We start from the raw sequence: 19,582 nt of genomic DNA, 5'->3' as shown, positions 1-19,582 counted from the left end.
CTGATTCACTAAACACAAATTATTTGTTTGTAAATTATGTGTTGAGTGCCCTTGGCTATCCCTAAATTAAAAAAATAAAGAAGAAGAAAATCATACCGTCTGGTTTGCTTAATAAGGAATTTGAAATAATGTAAACTTGAGCAATTACATTTACTTTTGATACTTAAGTATATTTAAAAACATTACACAGGTTACTTTCACTTTTACTTGAGTCATTTTCTATTAAGGCATCTTTACTTTGACTCAAGTATGACGAGAGATTACGAATATTATGGACAAGTTGGAATTGACTGATAAATTGGTCTACATGGAAAACTAAAGGCATAGAAACTGTAAATGACTTGCTAATAAGTAATACATGAATGTCCATGACAGAATTCAAAAGGAATTTGAGATATTTTCAAATACATGCAACTTAAAATGTTCATATCAAGACATTTCTATTTGAAATCTTTTGGACAGCAGACCAATCTCCAGGGAACACTATTTGAGTCTGAAAAGGATGCTCATATGATAGGCAAGATGCACTACATGGCCAAAAGTATGTGGATACACATTCAAATTAGTGGATTCGGCTATTTCAGCCACACCCGTTGCTGACAGGTGTATAAAATCAAGCACCCAGCCATGCAATCTCCATAGACAAACATTGGCAGTACTGAAGAGCTCAGTGACATTCAACGTGGCACCGTCATAGGATGCCACCTTTCAAACAAGTCAGTTCAAACTTCTGCCAAATTTCCCCAGTCAACTGTAAGTGCTGTTATTGTGAAGTGGAAAAGTCTAGGAGCAACAACGGCTCAACATTTACATTACATTCAATCATCTAACAGACTCCCATCCAGAGCAACCCACAGGAGCAACCAAGGGCACGGCGACAGATCTCCCACCAAGTCAAAACGGGGACCCGAACTAACGACCTATCGGCCACTGGCCCAAGCTTCCAATCTCCAAGTCACCAAACCTCCAAGACCCCCCCCCCCCCCCCCCCCCCACACACACACAGTTCCCCAGTTAGCTGCCCCTCAACCCCCCAAAAAACCTCTCCATCCATAATTTTTTTATCAATTCCGCATTACATGTCACCAGTAGTACATTTACTGTTAATTCCTGTCATTTAGTTACATTCATTTCTGTTCATGAGTGGATCAATTAGGCCAACAGTCATTTACCATTCTCGGAGTGGAAACATTGTTTGCAGAGTTCTCAACCTGCTACACAAACAAGTTCTGATTTATTTCCTACCATCATTTAAATGTTTTCATTGTATTTTGCTTGGAGCGCTCCAAGCAATGAGCATGTGTCTGCTTTCTGTGTCCTCGATGGAGTGCGTGCCTGAGCACGCATAGAAGTAGACTAACTGGCCTGCTGCGCACAAATGTTGGAAAGTGCCCATTTGGGGATGTCTGATTTCTGATCTTCTTAACTAACTTGTTTTTCTGCCATTTTTTCATTCACCTCACACAGAAAGTCAACGAAGTCAGTATTATAATTTTTTTTAAATCCATTGTGAATGACAATAGTTCCTCACAGTATTTGGAAAAATAGCTCCAAAACTCTCTCCCTCGATAATCATTAGGCCTCGGTGTGAAAGAGCAAAATGTCATGCTCTGAGGATCCCATATATCCAGTGGAAACGTCATAAAATACCTGAACACATTTCCCTTCGCGCAAAAACAGCTGTGTCTGTCCTGAGCTCACTGGCGTGGGAAAGTCTGAGGGCCCGGAATAGGCTAGTTGATACAAATGTTGCAAGTTCGCCAGCGACAGCTTCGGGCCTGACCTTCCTATATACAGTCATTGGGCCGGGCCCAGTTGATTTGATACAAATGTTGCGCTTCACTAGCGATAGCTCAAGTCAAGACAGATAGAAGGAGAGGCAGACAGGCACAGTAGAGAGATAAATGCGATTGAAATAACCTGCAATGGAAGTTATAGGCCTACTGTTACATTGGCCTAAGCGATCTTAGTTCCATGTGCTCATTTCTTTAGCCGCCAATGGCCCACTGTGAATCAGTGTGTCCATATAGCAGAGGCTGGTGCTCTCCCTTTAGAGGAATGTAAAGTTTTATATTTTAACATTTTTCATTCCAATTGGTATTATTAAAAACATGTGACAATGATTGAGAAAAAAACCGGGAAAAAAACGTTATTGAAATTAAACTGTCCCACGAAAACGTGCATATGAATATCATAACTGGCAAGCAGATCAGTAGAAATGGTACTGGAGGATACATTGTAAGTTTCCCCAAACGCTCCCTAGGAATAGAATGTTGTGAACAGAGCGCACATTTCTTTGTACTGCATAATTACAATGGGTGTGTGTGTGTGTGTGGTGTGTGTGTGTGTGAAAGAGAGAGATAACGAGAGGGGTGTTGTAACTAAGATTGTGCCTATTAAAACTGAGCACAAAGAGACAGCTATGCATTACAGCACCAGTGATTGTAAAGCAACACTCACTGGGCTGCGCCCAGCACTGTGTTGCTTGCTAGACTAGTGGGCTAGCACACCTACGTTTAGAATTGTAAACTAATAAAAAAATAGAACTAGTAAACTATTGCGAGCATTTCTCCAAATCACTTGATATACACCACATGAGGGAGAGAGAGAGGGACAGAGAGGGAGAGACCCGACTCAACTCAAAACTAAACTGTCTGTCATACAGCAGAGAGCATGTCCAACACCAAACCCACACAACTGAATAGATAAGAGCATATCATGAACACACATCATCTGGCACCTGTATCATCCCGCGGCTACGTACTGGTGAACCAGCATTTGAGTTGTGCGGTTGCAATATCAACAGGCCCTTATCTCTGGTATATCTTGGCATGCATAATTTAAGACTAAATTGTGTGCAACGCAGTGGACATATAACGCACAATGTCTCAGGAAATACTTTTTGGGAAGTCCATACTCAGTATAGAAGACAGCCGCAACCTAGGCCTACAGGCCATAGTGAAAACATTTGCACACAAAATTGCAAGGCGATGCAGTCGCATACTGTAACTGCTATAGCCCTCTAGGTAGAAAAAAATGAGACAAGCACAGACACAGATCAACTTTTTCTGAGAGAAAGAAAGAGAAAAAAAGACCGACAGAGAGAAATGCAGCAAGGAATACTTCAGGAGAATTGATAGGCTATTTTACGTGTAATTTTTATGAAACATTTATAAACTCGGCAAAAAAAATATAAGTCCCCACTGTCAACTGCGTTTATTTTCAGGAAACTTTACATGTGTAAATATTGTGTGAACATAACAAGATTGAACAACTGAGACAAACTGAACAAGATCCACAGACATGTGACTAACAGAAATGGAATAATGTGTCCCTGAACAAAGGGGGGGTCAAAATCAAAAGTAACAGTCAATATCTGCATTAAGTACTGCAGTGCATCTCCTCATGGACTGCACCAGATTTGCCAGTTCTTGCTGTGAGACATTACCCCACTCTTCCACCAAGGCACCTGCAAGTTCCCGGACATTTATAGGGGGAATGGCCCGATCCAACAGGTCCCAGACGTGCTCAATGGGACTGAGATCCGGGCTCTTCGCTGGCCATGGGAGAACACTGACATTCCTGTCTTGCAGTCTGAGCACTGATGGAGGGATTGTGCTTTCCTGGTGTAACTCGGGCAGTTGTTGTTGCCATCCTGTACCTGTCCCTCGGGTGTGATGTTCGGATGTTCTGATCCTGTGCAGGTGTTGTTACACGTGGTCTGCCACAGCTGTCCGTCCTGTCTCCCTGTAGCACTGTCTTAGGCGTCTCACAGTACGGACATTGCAATTTATTGCCCTGGCCACATCTGCAGTCCTCATGCCTCCTTGCAGCAATGCCTGAGGAACATTCACGCAGATGAGCAGGGATCCTGGGCATCTTTCATTTTGTGTTTTTCAGACTCAGTAGAAAGGCTTCTTTAGTGTCCTAGGTTTTCATGACTGACCTTAATTGCCTACCGTCTGTAAGCGGTTAGTGTCTTAACGACTGTTCCACAGCTGCATGTTCATTAATTGTTTATGGTTCATTGAACAATCATGGGAAACAGTGTTTAAACCCTTTACAATGAAGACCTGTGAAGTTATTTGGATTTGGACGAATTATCTTTGAAAGATAGGGAAGTTTTTTTTGCTGAGTTTAGCAGCTTAATACTGTATACAGCTGTAGATAGTATACACTGCATACTGAAACGATACCTAGTAAGCTAGTGTTTTGATGGTGGACTGACTATTATTTGGCATTATAAACTGGGAGGTTCGAGCCCTGAATGCTGATTGGTTGACAGCTGTGGTATATCAGACCGTATACCACGGGAATGTCAAAACACTTATTTTTACTGCTCTAATTACGTTGGTAAACAGTTTACAGTAGCAATAAGGCACCTCTGAGGTTTGTGATATATGGCCAATATACCACGGCTAAGGGTTGTGTCCAGGCACTCCGCGTTGCGTCATGTTTAAGAACAACCCTTAGCCGTGGTATATTGGCCATATACCACACCACCTCGGGACTTATTGCTTAATTAAACCCCCCTAGCGTCTAAGCTTGGGGGGGGGGGGGGGGTTCTTCTAAGCTAACATACGGAAATGTTTTAAGATGACCATACCAAGGATCATTTATCTATTCGATTTTTATTATAGGACCCCACTAGGTATAAAAAAAGATACATTTTTTTATGAAACATTGAATTTGGCTTTACTGCTATTAGCCCATTGAAACACATTTAATAAAAGATTCATACATGGGGAAAAAAGATAATTATTTGGGACCATCTAAAGGAAGTTTGTTCTGAAGTGTCTGTCCTATATCTGAGAGATAACAAAGATCAGGAAATTATTTAAATATTTTTTGACATATATTTAAACCCTTTTCTTTTGGCACTAAACTACTTCCATCTAGACTTCCATTAATGTTTTTTACCTGAAACCTTCAAAACGAGTCTTGGGACGTGGATGTCCTAGAGCAAAACAACTGGCATGTAAAGTACCAGTCAAACGTTTGGACACACCTACTCATTCACGGGATTTTCTTTATTTGTACATTGTAGAATAATAGTGAAGACATCAAAACTATGAAATAACACATGGAATCATGCAGTAACCAAAAAAAGGGTTAAACAAATAAAATGAAAATATATTTTACATTTTAGATTCTTTTCTTTGCCTTGATGACAGCTTTGCACAGTCTTGGCATTCTCTTAACCAGCTTCATGAGGAATGCTTTTCCAACAGTCTTGAAGGAGATGCCACATATGCTGAGCACTTGTTGGCTGCTTTTCCTTCACTCTGGGGTCCAACTCATCCCAAACCATCTCAATTGGGTTGAGGTCGGGTGATCGTGGAGGCCAGGTCATAACTCTGGGTCTTCCTTTCCTGTGGCGGTCCTCATGACAGCCAATTTCATCATAGTGCTTGATGGTTTTTGCGAATGCACTTGAAGAAACATTCCAAGTTCTTGAAATTTTCCGGATTGACTGACCTTCATGTCTAAAAGTAATGATGATCATTTCTCTTTGTCACGTCCTGGCCAGTATATAAGGTTAATTGTTTGTAGTTTGGTCAGGGCGTGACAGAGGGTATTTGTTTTATGTGGTTCAGGGTGGTGTGGTTGGTTTAAGGGTGTTTGTTTTAGTAATTCCGGGTGTTGGTTTATGTTTAGGTATTTCTATGTGGAGTCTAGTATGTCTGTTTCTATGTCTGGTGAATTGGTGTTGGGACTCTCAGTTGAAGGCAGGTGTTTTCTATCTGCCTTTGATTGAGAGTCTCATATATGAGGGTGTGTTTGTGTTTTGTGGGTGATTGTTCTGTGTTCAGCCCTAGGCTTTGCCAGACTGTTTTGTTGTTCGTTTGTTAGTTCTAGTGGTTTTGTTATTTTGTATTCAGTTGTTTTTGTAAGTTAATAAATCTAAATATGAGCATACACGTACCTGCTGCATTTTGGTCCTCATTCACCAACGACAACCATGACACTCTTTGCTTATTTGAGCTGCTCTTGCCATAATACGGACTTGGTCTTTTACCAAATAGGGCTATCTTCTGTATACCACCCCTACCTTGTCACAACACCCATTAAGAAGGAAAAAATATACACAAATTTACTTTTAACAGGGCACACCTGTTAATTGAAATGCATTCCAGGTGACCATCTCATGAAGCTGGTTGAGAGAATGCCAAGCATGTGCAAAATTGTCATCAAGGCAATGGGATGCTACTTTGAGGAATCTCAAATATAAAATAGATTTTGATTTGTTTAACAGTTTTTTGGTTACTACATGATTCCATATGTGTTATTTCATAGTTTTGACATCTTCACTAGTATTCTACAATGTAGAAAATTGTACAAATAAAGATAAATCCTGGAATGAGTAGGTCTGTCCAAACTTTTGACTGGTACTGTATATGTGTGTGTTTATAATTATTTTACTACATGTACTCTATTTTACATGCGAGTGAAAATAGTTGTAAGTAGCAGTACTGTTGTCCATTAGTTTATTTCATATCATATCAGGGGAGGGTGGTAGGGTTGGGAAAACAAACATTTAAAAAATATACAATTTCGGTGTCCAATACAATAAAAAAAATACAAAATAAATAATAGGTAATGACTTCAATTAAAACTGAACATGTAGGTGCACCAAAATAATCACCGGACGTCCTCATTTTGGAGGGATTGCCCCACTTCCCCGACCTAGTAAAGAAGACAGGCTGTCTGTCCTAAAAACCTATATGGAAGAGAATGACTAATATTTCTTCAATATCCCTCTGTGGAAAATCGCTAAGTGATATTGAGCTCTTCAGAATGTAGTGAGGTTTGATGGAATGTTTATTGCAGTAAGGCGAGTTCCCTTTACAGGATTGCAGATAAAGATGGTCCACTACAACACAACAGAGTACTAGTGTTCAGTCTGCAGTGTGCTCAGACAGTCCACTTGTAATGTGCAGTAAAGAACTATTTGGTCTGCGTTCAGACAGTGTATACTAGATGTTCAACACCCCTCAGTGTTCACTGAGTCAGCCTTTGAATTTGGAACTAGCCTTGATAATTCTACAAAGATATTGATAGTACTTTATACTCGTGGTACGGACTATGCTCTCTAACCCCATACCTTTGTCAGAATGACTATGTACATAGAAACAGCAGAGGCCTTTCTGAAGGATTAAAGACACAGTGCAGTATAGAGTAAACAGCAGAATGGCTTGGCCCTGCATCCTACAGGGAAGAGACGGGAACTGCTCTGTCCTATGTAGGCGACATGTCCTATGACAGTCAGACCCTACACCCTGCCTGGCTCTGAGATCCCTATGCGGAGGCAGCGGTCATCCTGCACAGCACAGACATGACGCACAAGGAGTCGCTAGAGCGCGATGAGCCAAGTAAAGCCCCCCCCCCCAGTCAAACCCTCCCCTAACCCGGACAACGCTGAGCCAATTGTGCGCCACCATATGGGACTACCAGGATAGAACCCCAGGCTTTAGTGAAACCGCAACATTGGGATGCAGTGCCTTAGACCGCTGCGATGCAGTGCCTTAGACCGTTGCGATACTGTGCCTTAGACCGCTGCGCCACTCGGGAGGCCCTGATCAGCAGTATTTTAAACTCCAAATGATACTGATAGTTTTGGCATCATCTTTGCATTATTGCTGTCAAAATGTCACCCTTCTTTTTTTTTTTACAGGTTTACTTATAATGCTTGGATCAAGTGGTTGTTTCAAATTCCTTACTGAATGCAGTTCTTGTAAGTTGTTCGGAATATGGCAGATGATATTAGTGAATGAAAAAGCAAGGTTACCTAAGGAATAGCGTGTAGAAATACAACATGATGGAACATTATTGTTCTGATCCCAGGGTAGAACTTGTTCTTGTGGGTTAGCCTATGTGGTCCCCCCCTCGTTAGTCCAGTCTAATGTGGCAGAGCTGCTCTCATAAGGATTCCTGTCTGACCTGGACTGTATTGGAGCAGGCCCAGATCTAGGCCACTTCCCTAAACAACCCCAAAAGTGTTATACTTTAAACAAAGATGCACTTTCTGGGGTTCCATCTATAATTGTAAAATAAATTGGTTTCAGTGTTTAAAGGGATACTGCAAGATTCCAGCAATTGAGACATTTTTTTCTACTTACCCAGAGTCAGATGAACTCATGGATACCATTTTTATGTATCTGATGGCGGTATGAAGGAAGTTACAAATAGTTTTGCGAGCCAATTCTAACTAGCGTTAGTGCAATGACTGAAAGTCTACAGGTAAGCAAACGTAATCGAAACTACCTTAACACTAGTTACAGTGCATTCAGAAAGTATTCAGACCCCTTGACCTTTTACACATTTTGTTACATTACTGCCTCATTCTAAAATCTACACACAATACCCCCATAATAAAAGGAGCGAAAACAGGTTTTTAGAAATGTTTGCAAATGTATTTGTTTGATTTTTAATACCTTATTTACATAAGTATTCAGACCCTTTGCTATGAGACTCGAAATTGAGCTCAGGTGCATCCTGTTTACATTGATCATCCTTGAGATGTTTCTACAACTTGGAGTCCACCCGTGGTAAATTCAATTGATTGGACATGATTTGGAAAGGCACACACCTGTCTATTTATGGCCCCACAGTTGGCAGTGTTTGTCAGAGCAAAAACCAAGCCATGAGGTCGGAATTGTCCATAGAGCGCCGAGACTAGGATTGCGTCGAGGCACAGATCTGGGGAAGGGTACCAAAAAAAATGTATTTAGCATTGAAGGTCCCCAAGAACACAGTGGCCTCCATCATTCTTAAAATGGAAGAAGTTTAGAACTTCCTCGAACTGGCCGCCCGGCCAAAATGAGCAATCGGGGGAGAAGGGCCTTAGGTTCTTGGTCAACTCCCTGACTGATGGTCACTCTGACAGAGCTCCAGAGTTCCTCAATGGAGGAACTCTGGAGGAAACCTGGCACCATCCCTACGGTGAAGCATGGTGGTGGCAGCATCATGCTGTGGGGATGTTTTTCAGCAGCAGGCACTGGGAGACTAGTCAGGATCAAGGGAAAGATCAACGGAGCAAAGTACAGAGAGATCCTTGATGAAAACCTGCTCCAGAGCACTCAGGACCTCCTACTGGGGCGAAGGTTCACCTTCCAACAGGACAACGAACCGAAGCACACAGCCAAGTGGTTGTTTCAAAGGAGTGGCTTTGGGACAAGTCTCTGAATGTCCTTGAGTGGCCCAGCCAGAGCCCAGACTTGAACCCGATCGAACATCTCTGGAGAGACCTGAAAATAGCTGTGCAGCAACGCTCCCCATCCAACCTGACAGAGCTTGAGAGGATCTGGGAGAAACTCCCCAAATACAGGTGCGCCAAGCTTGTAGTCATACCCAAGAAGACTCGAGGCTGTAATCACTGCCAAAGGCGTTTCAACAAAGTACTGAGTAAAGGGCCTGAATACTTATTTAAATGTGATATTACATTTATTTTATTTGTATAAATTTGCAAACATTTCTAAAAAACAGTTTTTTTTGTCATTAAGATTGATGAGAAAAAAAACAAATGTAATCAATTTTAGAATAAGGCTGTAATGTAACATTTGGAAAAAGTCAAGTCGTCTGAATACTTTCCGTATGCACTTTATATACAAATCTATACAAGGGGCCATCAATACAATTTTCCCAATTTTGTAAGATCCATTCTACCCTGACATTCTCAGAAGTTCTCCTAATCCATTGCTGATTGGAGCACCTGTGTACATACCAAGTTTTGCAGGGAGTGGCTAGGGGTTTAGTACGTCGAACAGAAATTATTTTTTATCTCTAAATTATCTGAGCCATTTCAAGATGAGCTGTCAGTGCCATCTGCACTTGTTGGAATCAAACAAGGTAATGTCTAAATCAGAATAAAGACCATGCATCATAGATCAATAGGACACATGTTATTTTTAGTCCAACTCCAGCTGCACACATCTCTCACAAGCCTTGTTAGAAAACACTTAGAGAAGACAGAGCCTCAGAACTGTCAACAACTTCCTGTTAGGTTAAAAAAGGAGGGCTAATGATCATTCTCACTACAGGGGGTAAACTCGCACGCACACGCACACACACACACACACACAGCTATCGCAGCCAGCCAGATGAGGCAGAGGGAGATAGGAGCTCATCCTCAGGTTTAACCTCAAGGTATGTTTGCTGCAATGGCGACAGAGTTGGCGGAAAGTTATGGGGATCTCCATCCAACTTTGTTAGTTATGTAATGTCCTCAGACTAATCCTTGGCTGAAAGCATAACAGCCGCTTACTGCTGTAGGCTCCATGTATCCTTGTGATTTCCGATAACAAGATAAACTAACTACAATACAAAATAAACAACCCCAGCAAACAAACAGTAAGGAATCTTCACCTATGACAAGATTACCAACAGCGTACTCCTGTACCCTGCTCTTCTCATTATGTCTGGTTCAGCACATAGTTTTGTAAAGGATGAGCATTGAGGAAATTAATGTTAAAACATTTTTTGAGACTTGTATAGAAAACAGTCTACAGGAAAATACTGTGCTTGATTTACATCCGCTTCTACTACCCAATTCAGAGCAGCACATAGCCTGAGGAAAGCCTAGTAAGCCATATTCCCAGGCTCTGGGAGTCAGTACGACAGACTGTTCCGGTACCAATAGAGGTCTGCCCTTGCTACCAGCTAACAACAAACATTCCCATAACTTTAGAGTCTCATTAGGTCATTACCTAACGTTTTCATAGGAATGTTCCGGTGAAGCGCAAGGACTGTTTCCAAGAGACCCTTTCATTAACGTCAAATGAAACATGGTTGCCATGTTCTCAAAATATAAAGATATTAAATGTTCTAGAAACGTTCCATGGGAACGTTGCAAGAACATTCCTGTGCATCTGTCGTCATGACGTCGCCAGATGGTCCCAAAGAAATGTCCCCCCCCCCCCAAAAAAAAAATATACTGTTCCATTACACATCACTCCTTGTTACTGTGGCAGAGCCCATCAAGGCTGTGATTGGTGAACCACTGAGCTATTCACAACTCATTGTTGGCAAGGTTAGGGACACACGGAATGCTTTTAACAGTGTTTTCAATTTACATATCTGACACACATGACTGCAATGGACAGGTTCATTTATATGCAGTAATTATTAGTCAACATGTCCTCCCCTGGGATTTGAACTCACAACCTCTTGGTTTACGGCATTCCTATTCTTCTGCTACGCCACCACGTCTGCGTCAGTTTCTGACTATTCTCTCATCATTATTTACTCAATTTTAGGGCTTTTTGTATAGTTGTCCAATGTTGGTGGGGGCGTATAACTTTGATTTAATGTTACTGTAACAGTGTAGGTTCCGTCCCTCTCTTCGCCCCAACCTGGGCTCGAACCAGGGACCCTTGCACACATCAACAACTGACACCCGCGAAGCATCGTTACCCATCGCGCCACAAAAGCCACGGCCCTTGCAACGCAAGGGGAAACCCTACTTCAAGTCTCAGAGCGAGTGACATCACTGATTGAAACGCTATCAGCGCGCGCCACCGCTAACTAGCTAGCCATTTCACATCGGTTACATTACTCCTGAATTAAAATAGTTTTTCTTGAGTACTTTTACCAGAGCTGAGATGTACTTCAAAGTGCATTCACCCTATTGCTTACACCTATCCAGTTATTTCAGATCTACACAAGTGCCTGGGAAGAAGGGCTTAGGGTTTGTGTCTGGACAGGGCCTATACTGGCCTAATAAGCACACGTCTTAGAGATAACCCTTATTGGGACAGTGGTTAGGGCATTAGTCATCGGTGCTGGTGGCCTGGGTTTGAGACCTCCTCGGGGAGTCATACTGTATATTGCTAAGAATGCGAGAGTAGTATGTTAGTCATTATTTGGCAATATTTACAACACCCCTAACGTACCTAATTAAAATAAGTCCCTTGTCGAAAGATGAATCAGTAGGATTACCCTTTCAGCAGAAATGACCACCACATTTCCCCTACCGCTCATAAATGATCCGTTTTTATTCATTCTACATAGCTGAGCATCTGTCCATCGTCTTCTTGAAATGCACTTTGAAGTAAATCTCAGCTGTGTTAAAAGTACACACTCATGATCATTGATCATAGGGCTTCAGGAGTAACATTAAAAACGGGGTAAAATGATCCACCAAGATTAGACCACTACACAGAAAGACTTCAAATGGCTGAAAAAGTACATGCATTCCATGTGTGGCATTCTCTTCTCTTTCATGTCAACATAAAGCAGATAAAACTGCCTGAACATTTTCAGAAAAAAAAAAAAAAGAAAATCAGTCAAACACCCCAAAGCCATACAGCATGAGTCAGGAGGACTTGGATAAAACTACAAACTACAGCCGTGAGTAGAAGAAATGTAGAGTCACAAGCAGTACAGTACAACAGATATGAAAAGTGAGGTGGCACAAACTGAAGAAACAGTGTGCTACTTGGAAGCTTAACATAGTCGTTTTCCCTCCCCTAAGAGTCTTCAAATGGAGTCGCGGGCTCTCTTTGAGGTACTGTTAAAGCGTTTTTTTCCCCCCCCCTCCAGACAAAGCACTGCAGATTATCATCAGGTTCACTATAACACAACGTTCCTCTCTGAGTCAATAGCCACATTGTCTGACTGGTGACCAGAGAGAAAGACAGGAACACCACATGCACACAGATAAATGGGCTGTAATAATAATAATAATAATAATAATAATAATAATAATAATAATAATAATAGTTATTATGCAGTAACAGGCTGACTGATCCACCAAACGGAGAACCCCCCCCCCCCCCAGCTGTTTCATAATGGACCTGGGAAATGCAGAACTGTGTTTACCTAAGGGCCATTTTAAATTAGCAGAAGAAATCAAATGTTACTTGTCACATGCTTCGTAAACAACAGGTGTAGCCTAACAGTGAAATGCTTAGGGGGAGAGCCGTACGAAAGTAACACGGGGTGAAAGTAACATGGCCATTTTCTCAGATAACACAGAAGCTAGAATGACTTAGTAAAGTCAGCACCTTCCTAAGGCGGAGGATGAGCTCCCTGCAAAGAAACAGCCCAGTCTGACCATGTTTTGCAGAGTTCTCAACAAAATGTGGTTTTGAGCGATGGAAGTAAAAAAAACTGACCCGGAAGTGTTTCTCCGGTTGTAAAGTTGTGTTTAGTTGTTTAAGGTTCCAAACATATGCATTTTCTTACCCTATCTAGTGACTAAATGACAGCATAGGTTTCATGTAGCACGCTAGCTAGTCTTGGGTGCTAGCCTGGGAGAAGTTACAGGAGAGACAAAAGTAACACAATGTAAATTGATGACCTGGAATAAAATAAACTAAATGTCTAAGCACAGGCCACTGTATCTAGTTCATATTGCTTTTATGTTAGCAAATATCAAATAAAATATGACATTAAAATGACGTCTTAATCAATGGACTTGGTGGATCAGTTTCTCACAAGCTTTTATCGACAGGTTAGTGGTTAAAAATAGATATTTTTGATTCTGGGGGTCAATTACGTTATGTCAAGCCATGGAAATGTGATAAGCATGATGAGCTTGCCGTTGGGAAGAGAATAAAGACGTTTATTCTATCAAGACACGAGGAGTGCGCTTGACAAGGACCGTTGGAGCGCACCTGATTGGTAGGGCTAAGCATGAATAGTAATTAAAAATGGTGAAAACATCCAACTACATTCCCATTTAAAGTGAGATGAGAAAATTGTTTAATATAGCTATAATGTGATCCATTTTAGTTTGATTCATATTGTAAGGCAAAATATTGTGGTTGAGCAACATTGCGATGTTGACGCATGGTTCATTTTCATACATTTCAAACCTATAGCACTAATTATTCAAATATACACAAACATTAAATTATGGATAATAGTACATGACTTGCCTAGTTAAATAAAGGTTGAAAAAATAAATACAATTAATTTGTTGAAAGCAAAAGAGCATTACAAACTAGAAACATGAAGTTAAGTCCGCCCTAACGCAGGTACAAAAGTAACGTTGCGGTAGTTCTGTTCTCGGGCCATTACCATAGAATTGAAATTACATTTACTAATGATAGAGTTGTTTGACATAAAATATGGTGCGTCTCAAGCTCTATCGATCTCGGAGTAATTAGGGAAAAAACTCAAACTGTTACTTTTGTCCTGGTTCTCCCCTACTTATGGGCCCTTCCCAACAATGCAGAGAGAAAAGCCAGAGACATAATAACACGAGGAATGAATAGAGAATCAGTATTGACAACTTGGCGTTATACAGTACACGGGTCAATCAGCCATAGTTAGTTAAATCTACTGTCTTTGGAGAAAAAAAAAGGATAGTGTCATGGAGTCCACATATCACCAGGTGAGATGACAGATTAAAGGAAAGCTGCCTGCAGGTAAGGGAGAGGATATACGGACACACCTGATGCCCAAATTGATGACGTATGTCGCGCAATGAGAGTCCAGTGTGGAGACGAATGGTCAAGTCATCCTGATGAGCCCTTCCCAGCTAGCCGGTTTATATGCTGGGCTGGCTAAAACTTGTAAAATAAAGTTGTTCATTTTGAAGGGCGAGGGAGAAATAACTTGTAGTATTGGTCACCATCTGGCTGCCACCGTGACATGCCAATTAGCGGAAGTAACAAGCCGGTGTTAATGACCAGTGCAACGGTGTTGGGAGGTGCTTTGCTGACGTGAGTCGCATCCCACCGGGCTTATTACGTGTCGCAGGCGGTATCTAACGTGGTCAATTTGTTCATTTTATTTAGAGTGGGATAGCAGCCTGCAGGAGAAATATCGTGTAATGTTGGTAGTAACCATGTGGATGTCACCGTGATACAGTCTACACTGCTCAATGGGGAGAGTTTGCGCTGCAAGCTGGGAACACAACACAGGGCACGGTGTCCTTCACTCCCGCTTGGCGCAGTAAGGAGCGGAAAGTAGCTGGGACAGTGTCGCCAATATCAGGCCAGAGAGACGGCTAAAGCACATTTATTGTAGGCTAGTGATTTGTACAACTAAGTCATTAACGTCTACATTTCTGTAAAATATAATAACAATTACTCTGATAGAAACGGAATGATTCTGAACACTCTTCAAAGAAAAAATAAAATAATAATAATCTTAACAGAAGTTTCTAGACACAAGGACAAACTAGCTAGCTGGGAAGGGCTCATCGGGACGACTGACTGAACCGAATCCGTTCGTCTCCACTCAACTATCGCTGCGCGACATAAATCATCAATTTGATATGTCATCAATTTGGGCACCAGGCATGACAACTAAACTCTGGGTCCCCCCTCTTACTCATAACTAACTAAAACAAAAGCATGTCCCTTCTCTTAATTGTGTTAACAGCTTTCAGGCAAATTTCATGTCAAGAAGACTTAGTATTCTATGACACTTTGGTTAATAACCTAGATCTGAGAAACGGATTAGAAAACAATGGAATAATCAGCACATTAAAAGAGAAGTGGGATGGAAGCTCCAGCGCCCAGTTTTACAGCGGACAAGGCTGTGAGCCCTCAGCCGTGGTGGTGTGACTGCTGCGAGGGAAATCCAGAGGGAGAAACCTAAGTACGGGCCTGGGTGAGTGGGGGGAGTAGAGAGCGAAAAACAATACAATACAGTGCCTTTTGTCTGTGTGACCTGCTGATATTTCTGCGGTATCTTAGATCATAGGGCAATTTCAAAGGTCTCTGATTGAGTGTCTCTCCGGGGGCCTGGCATTTAAAACACGGCTTTAACACCCTAGTGAAGGCAGACTGAGGGGCGCAGGCCCTCTTTTATAGCCCCTGAAGAGGGTTCACAGGCTGGGTTACACACCCAGCTACATACGCTTCAGCTTTGGCTGAAAACCTCCCACTATGACACAGGTAAAAAAAGAAATCCTCCCAGTCCAGTATTGAATTCATGGTTAAACCTGCCACGTAAGACTGTGTGTGGACCCAAATATCCAAGACCTGACAGGTCCGGGTCCAAATTGTCTCTCGGGTCCAGGTCAGGTCCTGTTTGATGGAAAATCGGGTCTCGGGTCTATGTAACTACAGTCGATAGACCCGAGTGGCTCTGAATGCACCTGACCACAGCTCTGCATAGCTTAGCATATGTATTTTAGGCTAATAAGGTGAATTTATTGAATTATAGAAGGCCTAGACAACATATACCTATTTGTAAACCAGAAGAGCAACTTGGCTGATTAACATTATTTCACTCCTGTTCAATCGGGTCTGGTCTAAACCTGGACCTGTTAGGGTCGGTTCTAGGTCTGGTTGTCATCGGGTCCATTCGGGTTCAGGTCTGATTGTTCTCGGTCCGTTCGGGTCAGGTCCCACTTTTTTAAAGTTCTGGTCTGTTCGGGTCTGATTGTCCTCGGGTCTGGATCTAATTGTCCTCGGGTCTGGATCTAATTGTCCTCGGGTCTGTTTAGGTCCGGATCCAACTTCTTGGACCGGAGAAGACCTCTAATATGGTATCTAAAGAGAATGTTGAATCATTCCTTTAGTGTGGTACATAGTTTAAGTGGAGTATGACTGAGATTGGGGCAGGCATTACCTGCGACCGCGTGTCAAACTGCAGTGGCATGTTGCGGCTTGCAGCAGCAACCAGTGAGAGAGCACATTGCTGCGTTTGTGACTCAGAAGACAGCAGCTGCAGTGCAATTCAAATGGCAGAGGGTTTTCCTGCGAGAAATGAGAGAAGCACTTGACAAGGGAAACACTGCCATAAGGAACTAAAGCTGAGAGACAGTGGGCGGCCCTGGCTGGGTGTGTTCTGTTGGTCCATGTTTACTGTACACTGTGAGGAACATGGTTACTGTGTCATACTGTACCTCACTACACACCGTATGAGCGAAATGTTTTGCTTCGTAAGCCTTGTTTCCCACTCCCTTGAGGACATGGGAAAACGAAACTAAACAATCGTTTCAGGCTGCCGTATGAGACGTTTGCGAAAGGGAAATGTTTAGAAAACAATTGTTACGCGCAGCGGCCGCTGTCAAGATGTTCCCAAACCAGCGGTGTGTTGCAGTGGTGTTACCGTGGTGTGCGCAGTGAGGTCTCCAGCTCATTAAGGGCATTGATTTGGGCTCGCACGCAAAAGGCACATTCGACCACACCAACAGATGTGCTGCTGCATGTATGCTGCCCACATTAGGATTCACTTCCATGTGGCAAGCTATGACAAGGTGATACATTCTTTCACAGGCCCTGCAGTCTCCCACCATTCCACCACACACACACCTCCAAATGTCCTCTCCATCGAGTCATTTTTACCTGTTGTTGGATCCAATTCGCTCTCCTCTTTCTCTTTGCGCTCTCTCTCCTCTTTCCGTGCCCTTTTCCCCCCACTCTTTTTCCCTTTCTTCTCCTTCTTCCTGCCCTCCGACATGCTGTCAGTTGAAAGTGTAAATCCTCTCAGGAAAAAAAAAGACTTTAAAAAATGGTAGTCCTGTGTGGAGCGTGTGACGCTAGACTAAACTTGTCAGAGCGTCTCCCCTCCTATATAGACTTGCGCCAATCACCCACAGTTGGGAAACACCTACTTACAGCAAGGCAAAGAGAGAGGGAGAATGAAAGAGACGACCGAAGAGGGGGAGAGAAAAGTAAGGAGACAGCGCTAAGGGGAGGGTAGTGAGAGAGACCTAAGAGGTGAGCAGGGAGGCATTTCTCTTTGCTGTATAGGCATTTAACTGTTCCCTGCCTAGAAATATCCGACAATCACAGCCTTTTCTAGGCCCTCAAGCTGGAGCGGAGACGTGAGAGGGTGATTCCCAAATCAACCCGTTCCTCTCTCGCCCCTCTGCCCTACACGTGCGTGTTAATTAGATCACACGTTAGCCACTTCGACCATGCCAGCAACGCTGTCGGCTTCAGAGCGAAGTGGAATCACATAAGGCACCACATTATTGAGTTTGCGCAATAAAACAATAAATATGCAGAGGCGTGCCTAATGATGTACCACGTGCATTTGTTTATGTCTGATTTCGTCATTTGACACGTGTATAAGATTAAATACCTCCCTAATTAAATGTTTAACTATTATCGAGGTTTACATCTTGTAAAACGACAGGTGGAATTTGTTTATTCGAATTTCATGCTTGTTTTATTATTTAAAAGTGGAACATGAATTGCATCATTCAAATCACCAGTGTGTCTCGAAGTTCATGGGTTTATTGATCCCCTCGCCACTGTCAGGAAGTCACTTTCGAGTTTCGTCGACAACAGAGGGCCCTAGGAGCGAGTTGATAGGGGCAAGGGGGTGGATTGGGATTCACAGAGATCACAGAACAGAGGAGATGGCCCATATAGCAGGCCACCTGCAGCCTCCCCCAGTCCCAGATACCTCTAGCCTGGAGCATATCTGGTCTTTATGACTGACCCATGCACCCCTGGAGAGGGGTCAGTTAACCCCTTCCCCATGCTGACCACCTAGCTCCCATTGGGTCTGTGCATGTTGATGAGGGGGTCTCTACACGATAACGTGCTCCCGAAACTCACAATCTGGTTCTGATTTAGGTAATAAACACAAACCTAACAAGAGGATATGCATTGAAAACTAGAAACGTCACAATGCATGCCATATGCATGCTCCTTACACGCAAACATACATTTCCTCTCCACACCTCTCATTCTCCCCTTTTCCCCTCCTCTCTCTCGCACTGTCTGACCCCTTTCTGCCTCTCCCTTTCTCCTCCCTGTGGCCTCCCACCCTGCCGTGTTGTTAGCAAGCCCCAACATGTCTGTGGCTGTGTCTCTCTCTGCTGGCGCATCGTCATCACCAACCTGAGGAGCGAGCTCTGTCTCTCCCCCACAATCACACACACACACACACATGCAGTCTGTCTTACACATCCAGCAACACTGCGCAGCAATCATACAGTATAAATTGCTGCTGATATAGCGATGCAATTAAATCCAATAGCCTGACAAATAAAAGTTTTCTGATCTCAGAAGCTTGACGAGCCACTCACACACGTCTGTCGGAGACAGACAGGTCGAGTGGCGAATGAGGTGAGCCCCTCCCCTCGTTAAAAAGAGCCACTCGCCCGCCCTCTGTTCATTCTCGAGCATGCCGAACTTCCGCACACTCTTGCGAGTAAAGGGTATGCAGTGAGATATCACACTCATGAGAACCGGGATTAAGTTCTCTTTCAATTATTAATTTCGATATCTCACATGAAGTATATAGCCAACTCCCGTATCGCAGCGTGCAGGCCCAAATGGTGAACTGACAGTGCATGTAGCTCATTCACTCGTTTTGTAGTAAAGCGGTTTAAAAAGGAGAGATATTTCATCTCCGTGATTTCCAGTGGCTCAAAAGGCTCCTGTGAAATAGCCTCAAGGCCACTAATCCCATGATGGGACTAAAGGCTTCGGAACTGGACGTACGCGACGTTCCCCCTTCATGAAATGACATAACGGGGTATTTTCCCACGGTGTTATTGTCGAAGAATATATGACAGGCCAAGATAGGCCTTAAAGAGATTCTCCGGTACTTCTGTATACTTTTTAGTCGGTAGATCTGTTATAGCACTCACGAGCCAAAAGTGGTCCTTGAAAATTGCATGGTACGTCACATGCAGATATGTGCACGATGCCATTGCTCT

The 19,582-nt window shown here is 42.8% G+C and overlaps 1 protein-coding gene across 6 annotated transcripts in view; it reads right to left on the bottom strand.

The window, feature by feature from the left end:
- Positions 1 to 19,582, bottom strand: part of LOC115154825 (pro-neuregulin-2, membrane-bound isoform) — a 114,005-nt gene that overhangs the window by 54,265 nt on the left and 40,158 nt on the right. The window contains exon 1 of one of the 6 annotated variants that reach the window (XM_029701448.1): positions 17,250 to 17,843. The exons of 3 other annotated variants lie outside the window; for them this stretch is intronic. In XM_029701448.1, the coding sequence (XP_029557308.1) occupies positions 17,250 to 17,364 (115 nt within the window). In that variant the 5' untranslated portion in view covers positions 17,365 to 17,843. Of the gene's footprint in view, positions 1 to 1,245; positions 1,772 to 16,530; positions 16,619 to 17,249; positions 17,844 to 19,582 lie in introns of those variants that run through there. 2 more of the 6 variants (XM_029701453.1, XM_029701451.1) reach the window with 2 other exon arrangements.

The sequence above is a fragment of the Salmo trutta genome, chromosome 19, assembly GCF_901001165.1.
Source record: "Salmo trutta chromosome 19, fSalTru1.1, whole genome shotgun sequence".
In the NCBI taxonomy this organism is placed as follows: Eukaryota; Metazoa; Chordata; class Actinopteri; order Salmoniformes; family Salmonidae; genus Salmo; species Salmo trutta.
The sequence above is the reverse complement of the archived record's forward strand: the minus strand, read 5'-3'. Positions and strand labels throughout refer to the sequence as shown.